This window comes from Protopterus annectens, chromosome 16.part0 (genome assembly GCF_019279795.1).
Source record: "Protopterus annectens isolate FY-2018-M chromosome 16.part0, PAN1.0, whole genome shotgun sequence".
Taxonomy (NCBI): domain Eukaryota; kingdom Metazoa; phylum Chordata; order Ceratodontiformes; family Protopteridae; genus Protopterus; species Protopterus annectens.
Genome location: NC_056750.1, coordinates 408,489,312 through 408,506,433, shown reverse-complemented (window position 1 = coordinate 408,506,433; position 17,122 = coordinate 408,489,312). Strand labels below are relative to the sequence as shown.

Genomic DNA, 17,122 nt, shown 5'->3' with positions numbered 1-17,122 from the left:
CAGGTCCAGGATAGGACGCCAGGAATTGTCTTTTCTGGGTACCAGGAAATGTCTTGAGTAAAAGCCTTGTTCCCATTCTTCTTTTGGGACAGGTTGAATAGCCCTGATGCTTAGAAGAGAGAGAACTTGGCTTTTGAGCCTCTGCCCACTGATTTGGGGGTAGGTCTGGCCAACTGTTTGGGGTTGGAAAGGAGTGGAAGTGGAATCTGTATCCTTGGGAAACTATATTTAAAACCCATTTGTCTTTGGCAATGAGTTCCCATTTTTTTGCATGCAGGGCGATCTTTCCCCCTAAAGGAACAGTCAGTTGAGCAGGGCTTGGAAAGTTTAAAGTTAAGTCATTGCGACAGTTTACCTTGGGGGGGGGTCTTACTACTCCCAGCTTTGGAAGTGGGAGCCCCCCATTGCTTAGGCCTGTGAGTACCTTGGGACTGAAGCCTGGGTGTTCTGCTGGTTCTGGGTTTGGACTGAGAAGACCTGGAAGAGGCAGGAAAGGACCAATTCTTAGAAGGCCAATGCCTACTAAATCTTGGAGACTGAACTTGCAGGAAATCTTTTAACAGTTTACATAGATTTAGCATTTTCCTCCATCTTTTTAAGTACTTCTTCTGCTCTGTTGCCAACCAGGCGATCTTGGTTTAAGGGAGCATTCAATAGTTTAGCTTTAACATGATCTGGCAAGGATTGCTCCTTAAGCCAAGCATGCCTTCTAAGTACAGATCCAGTGACAGCAGCCCTGCAAGATGCCTCTAATGAATCAAAACCACACTGCAAAGTATGCTTTCCAACCTGCTCAGCAGAATGCATCAAATCCTGTAATTCCTTATTTTCAGCACAGTCGGGAAACATTTTCTGTTTAAGCAGTCCAATAATATGCTGCTGATACTTCAACATATGTACCTGGCAGTTTAAGGCCCTAATGGCCGAAGTAGCAGAAGTGTATACCTTCTTACTCCATCTATCCAGCGCCCTGGAATCTCTGTCAGAGGGGGTAGGGTTTTTGGCAATAGTAGCCTTAATGCCTTTGCGTCCCTGTGAAATGGTCTCAGGATCCGCAGTAGGATTCTTAAAGAGGAACTTGTGAGAGTCAGGTACCCTGTAATACTTGTCAGGTTTTCTGGGAGCCAGAAGTAAAGAGTCAGGGGCCAGGCTAGATTCCGAAAAGGCATCATCTACTATGTCCAGTACAGGAGGGATGGCTAAAGGCCTGTGTTGAGGTAGGAGTAGGAATTCCCTAAGCCTCTTTTTGGAGTCAGAGTAACCCTGGCTTTCCCAGCGGAAATGCTCCCTAAGACTATGCAAGGTTTCACCAAAAGAGAAATCTTCTGGAGGGGAAGTAGACAGAATGGAGTCCTCTGCATCAGAATCCTCATAGGTAGATAAGGACAAATCCTGGTCACCAGAGAAAACAAAAATTTCAGAATCGTGATCAGAAGGAAAATCAGTCCTAGGTCTCTTAGAGGGAGAAGGGTGGCTTCCCCTGATTAAAGTAATAAGGTCTTCAGCCATTCTTATCATTTGTTTTTTAGGCATAGGGCCTGACTACACGGTCTGGGCATCGGTTTTCTAGGCATGGATCGAGTTTTAGGCTTTGAAGAAGATGGAATCGGTTTAATATGCAAGTCAGTAGGACTGAATACACCCTCAGAAGCCAGTGCCTGCACAGCAGCTCCGGACCCATCCAAGGTAGAGACATCCGCAGATTCCACAGCTGAAGCATCTCGCAGCATACCGGACTCCGAATGGACATAGTAGAGACCTGCGAATCTGAAGTTGCGGGTATCGGGAGCTGCAAAAGCACCTCACTGAGTACCGGGAAACTGGCGACTAGCATAGGAGAAGCATCATTGGCAGCTTTGGACCTATGCGGTCTATCTTTATCTTTGCTTTTTTTGGAATGTCAGTGGTTGGGTGGCTTACTGCAGCCATTTCTGGATAATTGAACAAAGTACCAAAATACTTTGATGAGAAAATGAACTGCTGACTAATAGTTCAAGGTTTGAATAAGGCACAAAACAGATAGTGAGGTACGTCCTCCAGTTTCCTTCTTTTCCTGTTTCTAAGAGCCTTGAACAGTATCCTTTTCATTTTAATCATGGGGGACTGGTTCTATGGAGCCCTGCTAAAGACCTGAGCTTCTGAGTTGTTATTTCAGGGTAGTGGACTCTGGTTTGAGCTGGAATAAAAATAAACTGCAGCTTGTAGCCCTCTCTTATGATTTATTCCATTTTCCAAGAACACAGAAAGCCTTATTCCTAGCTTTGTGGTAGAAGGAGTGGAATTGGGTGGAGCCCAGCTGATTCACGATGGACCAACTCAGGTGGGGGGTCCATTAGGCCTTAGTACCAAACAGTGCTCTAAGATCTCCCCTGAGAAGAGTTTACTGTGCTAAGTGAGTTTAGCCAACAGACAAAAGTACTTTAAAAAATTAGTTCAAAGAATAATAGCAGTAAAAAATTTAGAGCCACAATATAGTTCCTAACCATAGGGAAAAAAATATCTATCAATCCTTAAATTACAACACAAAGAATAATGTCAAACTTCCTTTCACAACAATTAGAGGAAATGCACATCTGTGTTAGCAATTTACTTCTTTCAGTTTCAAAACAGCAAAATGTAACACTGCATACCTGGACCCAAAAACTGACAACCTCGTGCACGGACAGCTGCCCACAGATTAGCTGAAAGCTGCTGTGGGTTTTGATGTTGTAAAATGAGTTCAGTGACAGTTCTCTCTCCCAGTGACCTTGCTGCCCTCATTGCTCTAACTCGACCTTCTTCTTCCACCAGCTGACAGTTAACAAGGGTGACCAATTTCCTTTGCATTGGCCGACTCAGTGCACTCTGATTCAAATTAGCAACACCTTCACAAAAAGAAAGGTTTGGGGTAAAATGTATCAAATGCATACTGTATAAGAACACAGATGAAATTATTCCAGAATAAATAATCACATACACAAAAAAACAGTTGTGTACACTTACCATAAATGCAGATTTTCGAGTGTATTCACTGTTGCAGTCATTACATTTGGGTTATCTGCTTGCAGTAGCCCTCAGCTGGCCTGATTAACAAAGTCTTGGGTCCTGCGTCGGTTGCTGGCCCTTCTTCCATGACGTCAGGTCGTCAGGGGTATAAAACATGCAGTCGACGCCATTAAATCAGTTTTTCTTGCCTCAGATGTCAGGTGCCCCCCTAATGGGAAGCAATTAAATCTATAATACAAGGATATACCTCCAACAAAAAAGCAAATACACCAAAAAGCTTTTTGGTGTAAGTGAGAGTAGAGGTATAGCCAAAAGAAAAAAGGGGGCTGGAGGGAGGGTAACCAGGACTGCAACAGTGAATACACTCAAACATCTACATTTATAGTAAGAGTACACAACTATACTATGTTTCCATGTTTCACTGTTGCAGTCATTACATTTGGGAAGATTCCCCAAAGCTAAGGTTGGGAGGAGGAATTTAAATAGAATTAGGACCAGCTATAAGGCCCTGCAAGACCAGCTCTGGATTTAGAGACAACTGGCAAATGATAAAGCACGGTGAAAGTATGTACAGAACTCCACGTAGCAGCTTCTAGGATGTCCTTTGTAGGGATGCCCCTGAGAAAAGCTGTAGAGATAGACGCAGCCCTGGTTGAATGGTTCTGATGCCCTGTGGGATAGGTTTTCCATGGTACTTGTATCAGAAATTAATGCAGTGGCCTATCCATTTTGAAATGGTTTGCTTTGAAATAGCTTTCCCCTCTGTCCCTGCAGCAAATGCCACCAGCAGTTGCTCAGATTTCCTCTGAGGTTTAGTCCTGTCCAAGTAGAATCTAAGTTGTCTGTGCACATCTAAGGAGTGCAATATCCATTCCCCTTTGCTCTGTGGGTTAGGAAAGAAGGTAGGCAAATTAATGGACTGATTAATAGCCACACTGGATAACACCTTGGGCATGAAGGAGGGATTGGTTCTGAGGGACACCCTGTCCGCATGAAAGATGATGAAAGGCTCCACTGCCATAAGGGCCTGTAACTCAGATACCTTTCTTGCATGAGTGAATGCTAAAAGGAAAGCTGTTTTCCAGGAAAGGAATTTTAAATCTGCAGTAGCAGCTGGCTCGAAAGAAGGAAGAGTGAGTTTCTCCAAGACAAAGTTAAGGTCCCAGGCTGGAGTTGGAGCTCTCCTCTGTGGCCTTAAATTTTTGACCCCTCTGAGAAACTGCTTGACCAGTGGGTGAGAGAAGAAGGGAAGCTCTGTGCTACAATGAGCTGAAATAGCTGAGGCATGAATTTTGATGGAGGAAAAGGACAAGCCCTTATGAAGCATCTCAATCAACTATCGTAGAATCTGAGGTAAAATAGGTACTTCTGCGCTCATCCCTTGAGATTGGTTTCAGGTACAAAATCTTTTCCATTTTGCACCATAAGATTTTCTAGTACTAGGCCTCCTAGCCTCTAAAATGATATCCATCACTGATTTACTGAGGGGTGGTAAAGGAGATATTAAATAATTAGCCAGGCTGCTAGGTTCAGGGTTTGCAGCTGAGGGTGCAGAATCTGATTCTCCTGCTGAAACAACAGGGAAGGAGTCTGAGGCAGGTGCCATGGGGCCAAGCGTGACACACTGCACAGGAGGGGGTACCAGTGTTGGCGCGGCCAGTCTGGTGCAATTAAAATCGTCCTTGGCTTGTCCTGTTTGATCTTTAGTAGAACCTTGGAGAGTAGAGGCCGAGGAGGAAAGCCATAAACTGATACGTTTTTCCAGCTGAAGGACAGAGCATCCACTTTCCAAGCTAGTTTGTGGGGAATCCTTGTGCAAAATTTGTCCAATTGATGGTTCTGGGGGGAAGCAAACAGGTCTATATCTGGGCTCCCCCATCTGCTTGTCAATATGTTGAAAATTTGATTCCAGTTTCCACTTGTGTGGGTCCATGAGGTTTCTGCTTAGTCCATCTGGCCAGTGTATTTAGTTTTCCTGGCAGGAATTGAGCTTGTAGATTCACTTGGTAGCTAAAGGCTGTGTTCCACAATGCCATGGCTAGTCTGCAGAGGAGTAAGAGTGTATACCCCCCTGCTTGTTTATGTACCACATGACCGTGGTGTTGTCCTTCTTTACCATTAGTTGTCCTGGAAGAATGTGTCCCTTGAAGGCTGTCAGAGCATTCTTTACAGCTAACATTTCTTTCTGATTGATATGTAGGTGCATTTGACTTGGGTTCCATTTGCCCTGAATGCACTTCCCTGCCAGGTGAGCCCCCCATACATAGTCTGAGGAGTCTGTTAAGGTTTGGGCAACAGTGGGTAGTGTGACTGGTAAGTCCCTTGTTTTGGTGGCAAACCTCTGCCCGCCAAAGGAACTCTAGGCGTAGGCAAGGTATGATAGGAATCATAGCTTCTAGATCCTGTGAATGTTGACACCATAGGCTTTTGAGATACCAGTGCAGTTTCCTCATATGCAGCCTTGCATATGGAATTAGAAGAATGCAGGAGGCCATGAACCCCAAGGCTTGCAGTATTTGCCTTGCAGATAACTGGGGTTTTGTGGCCACTTGTTTGAAGTAGGTTGTCAAATGAGTCCGATTCTCTGGCGTGAGGAAAGCCATCTGGGAAGTTGTATTCAAGCTTCCTCCCAGGAATATAATTTGTTGACAGGGTACCAGGTGTGATTTCTTTTCATTTATGGTGTACCCCAGACAAGTCAGTACACTTTGAACAAAGGCCAGATGATTCAAAAGTATGTCCTGGCTTTCTGCCTGAATTAGAAAATTGTCCAGGTATGGATATATTTGGATATTTCTTTGCCTGCAAAATGCAATGACTGGAGCTAGGCACTTTGTGAATACCCTGGGTGCAGTATAGATTCATAGGTTCATACTAGACTATCTGCCCTAGGGCATTTACAAGCTTAGCCAGAGTGTGTTTGGCTTTCGCCACCCCTTGGAATGAGTTTACTGTGCCCTTTTTAAGGTTAGTTTACTGTGCCTCTGTCTAGCAGTGACACAGAAGTGACCCCCGGGGTGAACCTACGATCTCCCATCCACTTGTCAAGATTCCTCTTGAAGAGGGTAGTGAGGGGCTCTGCCTAACATGGACTGGGATTTTACTCCAGAGTGAAGGGAGCCTCTGGGTTATGAATCTGTCCCTCCAGCATGTCCTATTTATTTCTGTGCTGAGGTTCAATTCTCTCGATCGCGTAGCTCTAAGGGATTTGGATTTTCTGAGGTGGAGCATGTCCATTAATTCTGGGTTGGACATGGCTTTGTACGTCAGGCATAGATCGCCTCTGAGTAGGCGGTATGCAACTGAGTAGAGCTGGAGTTTCTTTAGCCGAACAGCATATGGCATTTGTCTGAGTCCCTTGATCCTCTTTGTGAGGTACTTTTGGGGTGTTTCTAGTTGCTGCAGGTGTCGGGTAAGGTACATCCAAATGGGGCATTGTACTCAATTATGGGCCTGATGAGGGAAGAGTACAGGGGCACAGTGACCTTCCTTGATCTAGATGTGAATCCTTTCATGATAAGATGGGCTATATAGAAGGTCTTTCTAACCACTTTGGCAATGTGATTGTCAAAGGAGAGATTAATATCAACTTGGGTCCCTAGGTCCCTAATTACTTCTTCCGTACTTAATGGATTACCACCTATGTGGTAATTTGTGGCCACTTTGTTTTTCCCAAAGGGTATGACTATACATTTTTTGGCGTTTAGTTTAAGGCCATGGCTCTGGCACCAGTTATCCGTTTCTATGAGTCCCTTTTGGAGGATGCTTGTGTCAGCCGGAGAGTCAGTTATGGTGCCCAGTTTGCAGTCATCTGCGAACTTGGTCAACCACAGTCCTCCCGTGTTAGCCTGTACCTCAGAAAAATATATACCGAATAAGTGAGGTCCCAGGACTGAGCCCTGTGGGACGCCACTTGTGACTGGTTTAGAGTCTGACATGGCTCCAGCAATTCTGACCATGTTGGTTCTGTCCTTGAGCCAGTTTGCAACCCATCTTATTACATAGGGGTTTATATTTAAGTTGGAGAGCTTGTCTATGATGCCCGAGTGGAGTATTGTGTTGAAGGCTTTTGCGAGGTCCAGGTAGGCTGTTTGAACTACCTTACCCTCATCAATGGCCTTGGTGATGGTTTCAAAGAAGTCGACCAGGTTCAAGAGGCAGGATCTGCCCTTAAAGCCGAAGTGGGTAGGATCCAGTGTCTGTAGGTCCCCAATGTCTTTGTTTATGAGTTCCATAATGATCCTTTCCACAGCTTTGCAGACCAGGCTAGTCATGCTTATGGGGCGGTAGTTTCCAGGGTCCGTAGAAGCACCTCCTTTGTGGAGTGGGACCACTGTTGCTGTATGCCATTCTTTGGCTACATATCCTGTAGTAAGGCTGAGATTGCACAGCAGCCTTATGCGTGGGTTCAGCTCTTCTTGGAGTTCATGTAGCACGCAGCCCGGAACATAGTCTGGTCCCACTGATGCTGTGTTTTTTGCTTTGGAGAGGGCGGCTCTCACCTGGGCATCTGAGATGTCAGGGAGGCAACACTCTGCTGGGATAGATATTTGTCCTTTTGGAGGGGGGGGGTGTTTGCACTGAACCTGTCTGCCAGGATGTTGGCAATGTCTTTGGGTTCAGTGTATTTTTTGTCATTATGGACTAACTCTGAGCATATCTGTGAGTTGCCACCCAGGTTTCTAACATAACTAAAGAAGGCCTTATGATCATCTTTAGTGTCTTGTGCAATTTTTCTCTCAAAGCTGGCCTTGGATGATTTTATGAGGGAACGTAGTTTTTTGCTAGTACTGATCAGAGATGCCTTCCCTTTTAGGGATTTTGCTCTATCATGTAGTAGCTTCCTCCTTCTGTTGTATAGCTTATTTATGGCTGGGGTCCACCAGACAGGATGCCTGCCTTTGGGGAAATGGGTCTTGGTTTTATTTGGGATTGCATGATCCATGCATTCCTGAAGGTGTCCATAGAATGCATTTATAAAGGATTCAGCAGATTGGGCTGTAGATTCCACTGGCCCGGGGGCCTTGAAGGATTCCACTTCGGATTTAAGAAGTGTGAAGTCAGCTTTTGAGAAGTTCTTCACTGCGGTCTTCTGTGCTGGGGGCGGGATGTGAATTTCCAGTGAGATTAATTTATGGTCTGATCTTACCAAAGAGGAGTATACTTCTGGTATGGAACACTGTGTCCACATGTTTGTGATGATCAGGTCTAGTACGTTTTCCCCTCTTGTGGGAGTGGTGACTAGTTGTTCCATAGCATTTGAGTTTATGAATTTTAGGAACCTTTGGGCTAGGGTGTTTGGGCTTGAGTAATGCTCCCAAGTCTATGTTTGGATAGTTAAAGTCCCCCAATATGATAGTGTTTGGAGAGACCTTCATATTCTCCAGTGTCTTCAGGAAGGCCGAGTGAGGTTCCTGAGTTTGAAAGGGTGGTCTGTAGCATGCTACAAACTGGAAGGCAGTTTTGCCCACTGTTAGTTGCACATGGATGGTCTCCGATGCTTCGTGCAATGCCACTAACCTGGAGGTGTGGGTATCCTTGATGAATATGGATACTCCCCCTCCTTTTGTGGTTTGGTCCAAGTTTTGGGGCCGAAAAGCATGATATGAGGTATAACCTGGTACTGCTGGGGTGCTCTCAGGAGCCTTAAACCAGGTTTCTGTCACTGCACAGACATCGATGTTCTCCATACTGAGGAGGGCTTCGAGAGCGTGCATCTTGAGGTTTAGACTTCTGGCAGTGAGCAGCATTACCCTTAGTTTCTTTCTACTTGTGTTGTCTAAGGAGGTGATTTTGTCTTTTGAGCCTTGCCTAAAAAAGGCACTATGGGGGTAGCAACAGCCTCTGCCAGTATCCGAAAGCCCAGGGGTGACAGGTGCAAGCCATCCCTTGCGAAGCAGTGTGGCTTGTCGAGCATGTCATCCCAAGCAGACAGACACTGGATCCCCTTTGAATGACACCAATACGTAAGCCAATTGTTGAAAGTGATCATTTTATCTTTATACTGTGGCATCATTCTTGGTGAGGGTAAGATGCTGCTCAAGGTCAGGGTCATACCAGCCTGGGCTACATAATCAGAGAGCTCCTCTATGTCTCTTTTCATGTAGTCCAGGGAGGTACGTCTCAGGTCATTCACACCAACATGGAAAATGTTGGAGTCATATTTGTACCTGCTTTGGAGTGACCTGAGTGCTTGTGTTATGTGGCGGATTCTAGCGCCCAACAGGCAGCTCACTGTGACCTTTTCCTTGTTCAGCCTGGTGAGCGGTACGTCAGTGTATCTGACTATAGAGTCACCTATTACAAGTGTATCAGGTATGTTGTTAGGCCTTAAGGGCTGTGACTGTTTGGCACACTGACTTTGTGAAATATGTATTGCATGTGATTTGTTTTGGGGTAGTGGTTGCTTGGATGTCTGCTTTGGCGGTCTCTGCTGCTTTGGCAGATTTTTATTTAGAGCCTCCGAGTATGTTTTTGTGTGTTTATGTATTTGGTTTGCAGTTGTGGTAGGTCTATGTGAGACTGGATTTATGGTGTGTGTGGTTACCTTCTCCTCCTGACTGGTTACGCCAGTACTGGGTCGAGAGAGCTCAGCCTCCAGTTTGGCTATATGGTTGCATCTCTCACATATATTTGTACTTGTTGGGAGGAGGAGAAGGTTGTCTGTGTACATGAGGCAGTTGTAACATCGCCTCAAGATTCCCAGATTCACCAGCTGGACTGGAGAGGAAGCCAGCAACTGACCTTTCGACATGCTAGAATAGTATAGGGAACTCTTTTGTAACTGAATCAGAAGGACCGATAGGGGATGAGGTACTCAAGGGGATTATATGAGGATGTAGTGCTTTTTTAGTTTATTAGTGCTTAACTTATAAAAAATTGCTTATATGAGCAGGTGCAGGGTTTTAGATTGAGAATAGACTGTTTAGTTTGAGAGTTAGAGCAGTTCCAAGGGAAAAAGTGAAGGAGTAGACCTTGTGGAGCCGGGAATAGTTTAAACCCGATTAAGCGGCGCTGCCCGATGCTGCGCTATGCGGAAATTCGTGCTAAAGCGGGCTTTAAAGCAGGGGGGTTACAAAGAGATAGGAAATGGCCCAAAACGGCCAATAAGCTACAAGTTTCTGGGCTGGAACCACTCCTCAAGGGACAGATAGGCTGCTCAGAGCTCCCCACTCCCACTGGTGAACAAAGAAGCTCCCCCCTATCCAAATAAGGATATGGGCAACACAGGAACTATAACACAGCCCAGAGATCAGCAATACCTGAAGACTGGACTATTCTAGTTCAGTAAAGGCGGGAAACAAGGATATTTTTTTTTTTTTGTTTTACAAAGTAGCAGAACTTAGGTATAGAAACACAGTAAATGCTTTAATTCGGCTAGCGCACTTGAGTGTGTAGCCTAGCAGTTAAACTAAGCAAAAACAAACTTTAAAAGTGCAAAAACTCAGGAATACAGTCAGGAATGCAGAAAAACAACTTTGCAGAGCTTATTTAGTTAAAGAAACTCGCTTTTCGGCGAGAAGCAGGCAAAAATAATACTTATAATCAATAGAAAGTCACTTTTCCACTCGCTGCTGCTTGTAGAACTCTGCAGGACACCACGAGGAGCTGTGCTGAGTCAATTACAAGCGCAAAAGCGCACTAAAGCAGGCTTTAAAGCAGGGGGGGGGTTAGAAAGAGATAGGAAATGGCCTAAAACGGCCAATAAGCTACAAGTTTCTGGGCTGGAACCATTCCTCAAGGGACAGATAGGCTGCTCAGAGCTCCCCACTCCCACTGGTGAACAAAGAAGCTTCCTCCTATCCAAATAAAGGATATGGGCAACACAGGAACTATGACACAGCCCAGAGATCAGCAATACCTGAAGACTGGACTATTCTAGTTCAGTAAAGGCGGGAAAGAAGGATTTTTTTTTTTTTTTTTTACAAAGTAGCAGAAATTAGGTACAGAAACACAGTAAATGCTTTAATTCGGCTAGCGCACTTGAGATAAGCCAAAGGGCAGTGCAGAGAACTGATAGTGCATGTAGCCTGCTTTGAAGCATAGATATCTTCTGCAAGACTCCCTGATAGGGATGTGCAGGTATGCTTTTTTTTAAGTCTAGTGTTGCCAACCATGCACCTTTGCCTGGCATAGGAAGCAGCTGGTGAAGAGTCAGCATCTTGAATTTTGGAATCAGCAGAAAGGTAATTCGAGTAGAAAGGTCCAGGATAGGACGCCATGTATTGCCTTTTCTGGGTACGAGAAAAAGTCTTGAATAGAAACCCTGCCCCTTTTCCTCTTCTGGTACCAACTGAATAGCCCCCATGCTTAAGAGAGAGAGTACTTGATTTTGGGACTCTGCCCACTGATTTGGGGGTAGATCTGGCCATGGTGTTGGTAAGGTGTGGAAGTGAAATCTGTATCCTCGGAACACTATATTTAAAACATATTTGTCCTGGGTAATGAGTTCCCAGTTTTTGGCCTGCAGACCAATCTTTCCGCCTAAAGGAGCTTTCAGATGGGAAGTGCTTGGAAGTTTTAAAAGCAAGTCATTGAGACAGTTTTCCATAGGGGGAGTCTCCCTGATTTGGATGCGGAAACCCCCCACTGCTTAGTGTTGTGTGTCCCCTGGGACTGAAACCTGGGGTTTCTGCTATGTCTGGGTTTGGCTTGTGAAGACCAGGAAGGGACTGGAAAGGACCTATTCTTAGAGGGCCAGTGCCGACTAAATCTAGGAGGCTGAACTTGTAAGAAATCTTTAACAGTTTGCATAGATTTTGCTTTATCTTCCATCTTTTTAAGAACTTCCTCAGCCTTGTTGCCAAAAAGGCGGTCCTGATTTAAGGGAGCATCCAACAATTTAGCTTTAACATGATCAGGCAAAGATTACTCCTTAAGCCAAGCATGCCTTCTGAGCACAGACCAGTAACAGCAGCCCTACAAGAGGCCTCTAATGAATCAAATCCACATTGCAAAATATGTTTTCCCAACTGTTCAGCAGAATGCATTAAATCCTGTAATTCTTCATTTTCAGCACAGTCAGTAATCAAAATCATTTTTGTTTAAGTAATCCAATAACATGTTGCTGATACTTTAACATATGAAACTGGCAGTTTAAAGCCCTAATGGCCAAGGTTGCAGAAGTGTAAACCTTCTTACCCCATCTATCCAGCACCCTGGAGTCTCTATCAGAAGGGGTAGGATTTTTAGCAGTAGAAGCCTTAATGCCCTTGGGTCCCTGTGAAATAGTCTCTGGATCCGCAATAGGATTTTTAAAAAGGAACTTGTGTGAATCAGGAACCCTGTAATATCTGCCAGGTTTTCTGGGAGCAGGAGGCAAATAATCAGGGGCCAAACTAGATTCTTAAAAATCATCATCAACAATGTCTAGAACAGGAGGAACAGCTAAAGGCCTATGCTGAGGCAGGAGTAAGAAATCCCTAAGCCTCTTTTTTGAGCCAGAAAAATCCTGGCTTTCCCAGTGGAAATGCTCCCTTAGAGTATGTAAGGTTTGACCAAAAGAAAAATCCTCTGTAGGGGAAGCAGGGGGAAGAGAGTCCCCTGCATCAGAATCCTCATAAGTAGATGAGGGCAAATCCAGATCATCAGAAGAATCAGAAAAATCAGAATCCTGGCCAGAAGATTCAAACAACTTCAGTCCTTTGTCTCTTAGAAGGGGGAGGTTTGCAGTCCTAGGTCTCTTAGAAGGGGGAGGTTGGCTTCCCCTGATTAAAGTTATAAGGTCTTCAGCCATTCTTATCATTTGTTTTTTAGGCATAGAGGCCTGAGCATGCGGCCTGGGCATCGTTTTTTTAGGCATGGTTCGAGATTTAGGCCTAAATGAAGAAGGATGCGTCTGTTTAATATGCAAGTCCGTAGGCCTGAATACACCCTCAGAAGCCGGTGCCTGCACAGTGGCTCCGGACCCATCCAAGGTAGAGACATTTGCGGGTTCCATAGTTTAAGCATCTCGTGGTAAACCAGACTCCAAACGGGTCTTAGTAGAGGCCTGAGAATCAGAAGTAGCGGGGATCAGGTGCTGCGAAAGCACCTCAATGAGTACCGACGAACTGGCGACTGACTTAGGAGAAGCGTCACCAGCAGTTTTGGACCTCGGAGGCCTATCTCTGTCTTTAACTTTGCATTTTTTCGAAATCCCGATAGTCAGATGGCTAACCGACAACATTTCTGGATAATTAAACCGAGAACCGAAATATTTAGAGGCAAAAATATACTGACGATGGAGAGTGCGCTGATTAAATAAAGCACAAAACCGACAGCAAGGTACATCGTGGTCAGGGCCTAGGCAAGGAATACAGTACGAATGAAAATCTTTATGAGGTATTTGCTTTCCACAAGTAATGCAATTATTAACTTTTACTGACATCGGTAAGGAGCAAGAAAAAGTTTCCCCAATGGGGTAATTAGCTTTAGTTGAAGACTTCGGTTCTGAAACTCGAAAACAAAAATTTCAGGAGTCTGTCAACCGGCACTTGCGAACTGCTTCTGCTTCAGGCACCGCATGGCAAGAAAGACTGACGTAATGTCATCAGCTGCATGTTTTACACCCATGACAACCTGACGTCATTAAAGAAGGAACAGCAACCGACACAGGACCCAAGACTTTGTTAATCAGGCCGACTGAGGGCTACTGCAAGCATATAACCCAAATGTAATGACTGCAACAGTGAAACACGAAGAAAGTAGAGTTTTGTACCTACCATAAATGTAGATGTCCGATAGGAATGCATCTGCAGTCCTTACATATGGGTTGTCCTGCCTCAGGCAGCCCTTCAGTCGGCCGGATTCCAAAGTCTGGGTCCGGCGTCGGCTGATGTCGCCCTCTCCCCGACGTCATAGCGCAACGCCATCTTCCTCAGTTTTTCTTGCCCCAGATGCCAGGTGCCCTCTAAGGAAGGCTAAATTTGGAGAAATGCAAAAAATTTCAAACATGCACAGTAATATAAAACAAATACACCATAATAGACAATAATAACAGACAACCCCAGCTAGCTATAAGAGGGATAAGTACCCAGGAATACCACAGAGGGGAAGGAGGGAGGGTAAACCTGACTGCAGATGCATACCTATCGGACATCTACATTTATGGTAGGTACAAAACTGTACTATGTCCTTCAAGGATGCATCTGCAGTCCTTACATATGGGTAGAATACCATAGCCAAGCTGGGGGTGGTAGGATCTAAGAAAGGGATGGTGTAGCTAAAATGCCCTGCAGGACTGCCATAGCAAAGCCTGCTCTGGATCTGGAATATAAGGGTAAATTGTAATGCTTGGAAAATGTATGCACGGAGCTCCATGTAGCAGCTTCTAAAATGTCCTTGGTAGCCACCCCTCTTAAGAAGGCTGTGGAGGTGGCTGTGGCTCTGGTGGAATGAGGTCTAATGTTAGCTGGCACAGTTTTGCCATGAAAAGAGTAACAGAATCGAATGCAATTCCCTATCCATTTTGAAATTGTCTGTTTGGAAATTGCTTTTCCTTGTACACCAGCAGCATATGCTACAAAAAGCTGGTCAGTTTTTCTGCAAGTCTTAGTTCTGTCCAAGTAGTAGCGCAACTGTCTGTGAATGTCCAGGGTATGCAGAAGTTTCTCCCCTTTGTTTTGTGGATTTGGAAAGAAGGTAGGCAGGTAAATAGCTTGGTTCAGTGAGACCCTGGATACCACCTTTGGCATGAATGAAGGATTGGTTCTCAGTGAGACTCTGTCCTGATGAAAAATAAGGAATGGTTGTACTGCCATGAGCGCCTGCAACTCAGATACTCTTCTTGCTGAGGTTATGGCCAGAAGGAAGGCAGTCTTCCAAGACAGGAACTGTAGTTCAGAAGATGCTGCTGGTTCAAAGGGAGGTAGAGTTAATTTTTTCAACATGAAGTTAAGGTCCCATGTAGGCACTGGTGGTTTCCTTGGAGGATTGATGTTTTTAATTCCCCTTAGAAACTGCCTTAGGAGAGGATGAGAGAAGACAGGTGGATCAGTATTGTATTCTGCTGAAATTGCTGAAGCATGAATTTTTATGGAAGAGTAAAAAAGGCCTTTGTGGTGCACTTCGGCCAAGTATTCCAGGATATGTGCCAAGTTCTGCTTAGGCTGTCCCCCAGTATATTGTCTTTTCCTGGCACAAACTGGGATTGCAGCTCTATATTGATTTTTAGGGAAAGTTCCCAAAGATTCATTGCCAGCATGCAAAGAGGGTAGGAATGGGTACCTCCTTGCTTGTTTATGTACCACATAACTGTGGTATTGTCTGTCCTTATTAACAGATGCAGAAAATGTTTGAAGGCCTTGACTGCATGTATCACAGCCAGCATTTCCTTTTGGTTTATGTGCATGCGCAATTCTTTCTGTGACCATAGACCTTGAATGCATCTGCCCTCCATGTGTGCTCCCCATCCATGGTCTGAAGCGTCCGTTGTAATGGTTTGGCTGATTATTGGTTTGCTGAAGGGCAGACCCCTGTTTGACTGGCTTGCTTGAGCCCACCACAGAAATTCCTCTTGAAGGCATGGAATGAGTGGTATCAAAGCTTCTAGGCTGTGACTGTGCTGACACCATAAATTCCTTAGGTACCATTGTAGTTTTCTCATATGTAGCCTTGCTTGTGGAATCAGAAGAATGCAAGATGCCATGTAACCCAGGGCCTGCAGGATTTTCCTTGCAGTCAGCTGAGTTTGTTTTGTCAGATTTTCGAAATAATCCGGTAGTTGTCTTTGTTTTTCTTCCGTGAGAAAAGCCATTTGGGTGGTTGTATCTAGTTTCGCACCCAGAAAAATTATCCTTTGGGATGGAACAAGTCTTGATTTGTGAATGTTGACTGTATATCCCAAAGCCTGAAGTAGGCGGATGGCATAATTCAAGTGTTTTACCAAAGTTTGTTGGCTGTCCGCTTGTATACGGCAGTCCAGATATGGGTATATTTGAATCCCCTGAAGTCTGCAGTGTGCAATTACTGATGCCAGGCATTTCGTGAATACTCTGGGTGCAGTAGATAAGCCAAAGGGCAATGCTGAGAATTGATAATGCTCTGAACCTGCAAGAAATCTGAGGTGTCTTCTGCAACTTTGTCTGATAGGGACATGCAGGTATGCCTCCTTGAGGTCTAGAGTTACCAGCCAAGACCCCTTGCCCAGCATGGGAAGGAGTTGCTGTAGGGTCAGCATTTTGAATTTTGGCACAATGAGATAAGTATTCAGTGCGGACAAGTCGAGAATAGGCCTCCATTGTTTTTCTTTTCTTGGGACAAGGAATAGTCTGGAATAAAATCCTTGGCCTTGTTCTGTGAGAGGAACCTTTTCTATAGCTTTCATTTGCAATAGGTTGGAAATTTGTTTTAAAGCCTCTGCCCTTTGATTCGGTGGCAGGTTTGGCATGCCTTTTCTTTTTGGTAATGAATGAAAATGGAACCTGTATCCTTTGTCTATTATTTGTAGTGTCCATTTGTCCCTTGTAATACTGTGCCAATTTTTTGAGAATAAAGATAGCTTTCTGCCCAAAGGTGCTTCCAATTGAGCCCTGGTTGGCGGGGTCAAGGTAAAGTCATTGAGTCTGACCTTGTCAGCAGTTGTAGGTCCTGCACTACCTCTCTGGTTAGGAGGCTGCCATTGACTTCCTCTGTAGGAGCCTCTAGCTTGCCCTCTACCTCTGGCACGCCTGTTCTTGCCTCTTTGAAATCTCTCTGTGTCTGGAAAGGACCAATTCTTAGAGGGCCAATTTCTGCTGAATCTCGGTGGTTGGACCTGGAGAAAATCTTTGACTGTTTGTACAGATTTAGCCTTTTCCTCAAATTTCTTTAAGACCTCCTGAGCAGTGGAGCCAAATAACTTTTGCTTTTCCAGTGGCGCATCCAGAAGCTTTGCTTTAACATGATCTGGCAGAGTTTGTTCCTTCAGCCAAGCATGCCTACGTATGACTACACCTGTCATTGCTGACTTACATGAAGCTTCCAATGCATCATAACCACACTGCAAGAAATGGTTGCTAACCTGTTGGGAGTTATGTACCAGATCCTGAAGTGACTTGCGATCTAGGGGTTCAGGTGAAGACAGTTTTTTATGCAATTCATCTAACAAATACTCTTGGTACTGTATCATATGGAATTGACAATTTAATGCCCTCATAGAAAGAGTGGAAGAAGTATA

At 44.8% G+C, this 17,122-nt stretch overlaps 1 protein-coding gene across 3 annotated transcripts in view; it reads right to left on the bottom strand.

The window, feature by feature from the left end:
* RC3H2 (ring finger and CCCH-type domains 2) overlaps positions 1-17,122 on the bottom strand; it is a 2,406,224-nt gene that overhangs the window by 1,987,291 nt on the left and 401,811 nt on the right. For all 3 annotated transcript variants that reach the window (XM_044058310.1, XM_044058308.1, XM_044058309.1), the window contains exon 4: positions 2,631-2,864. In XM_044058310.1, the coding sequence (XP_043914245.1) occupies positions 2,631-2,864 (234 nt within the window). The remainder of the gene's footprint in view (positions 1-2,630; positions 2,865-17,122) is intronic.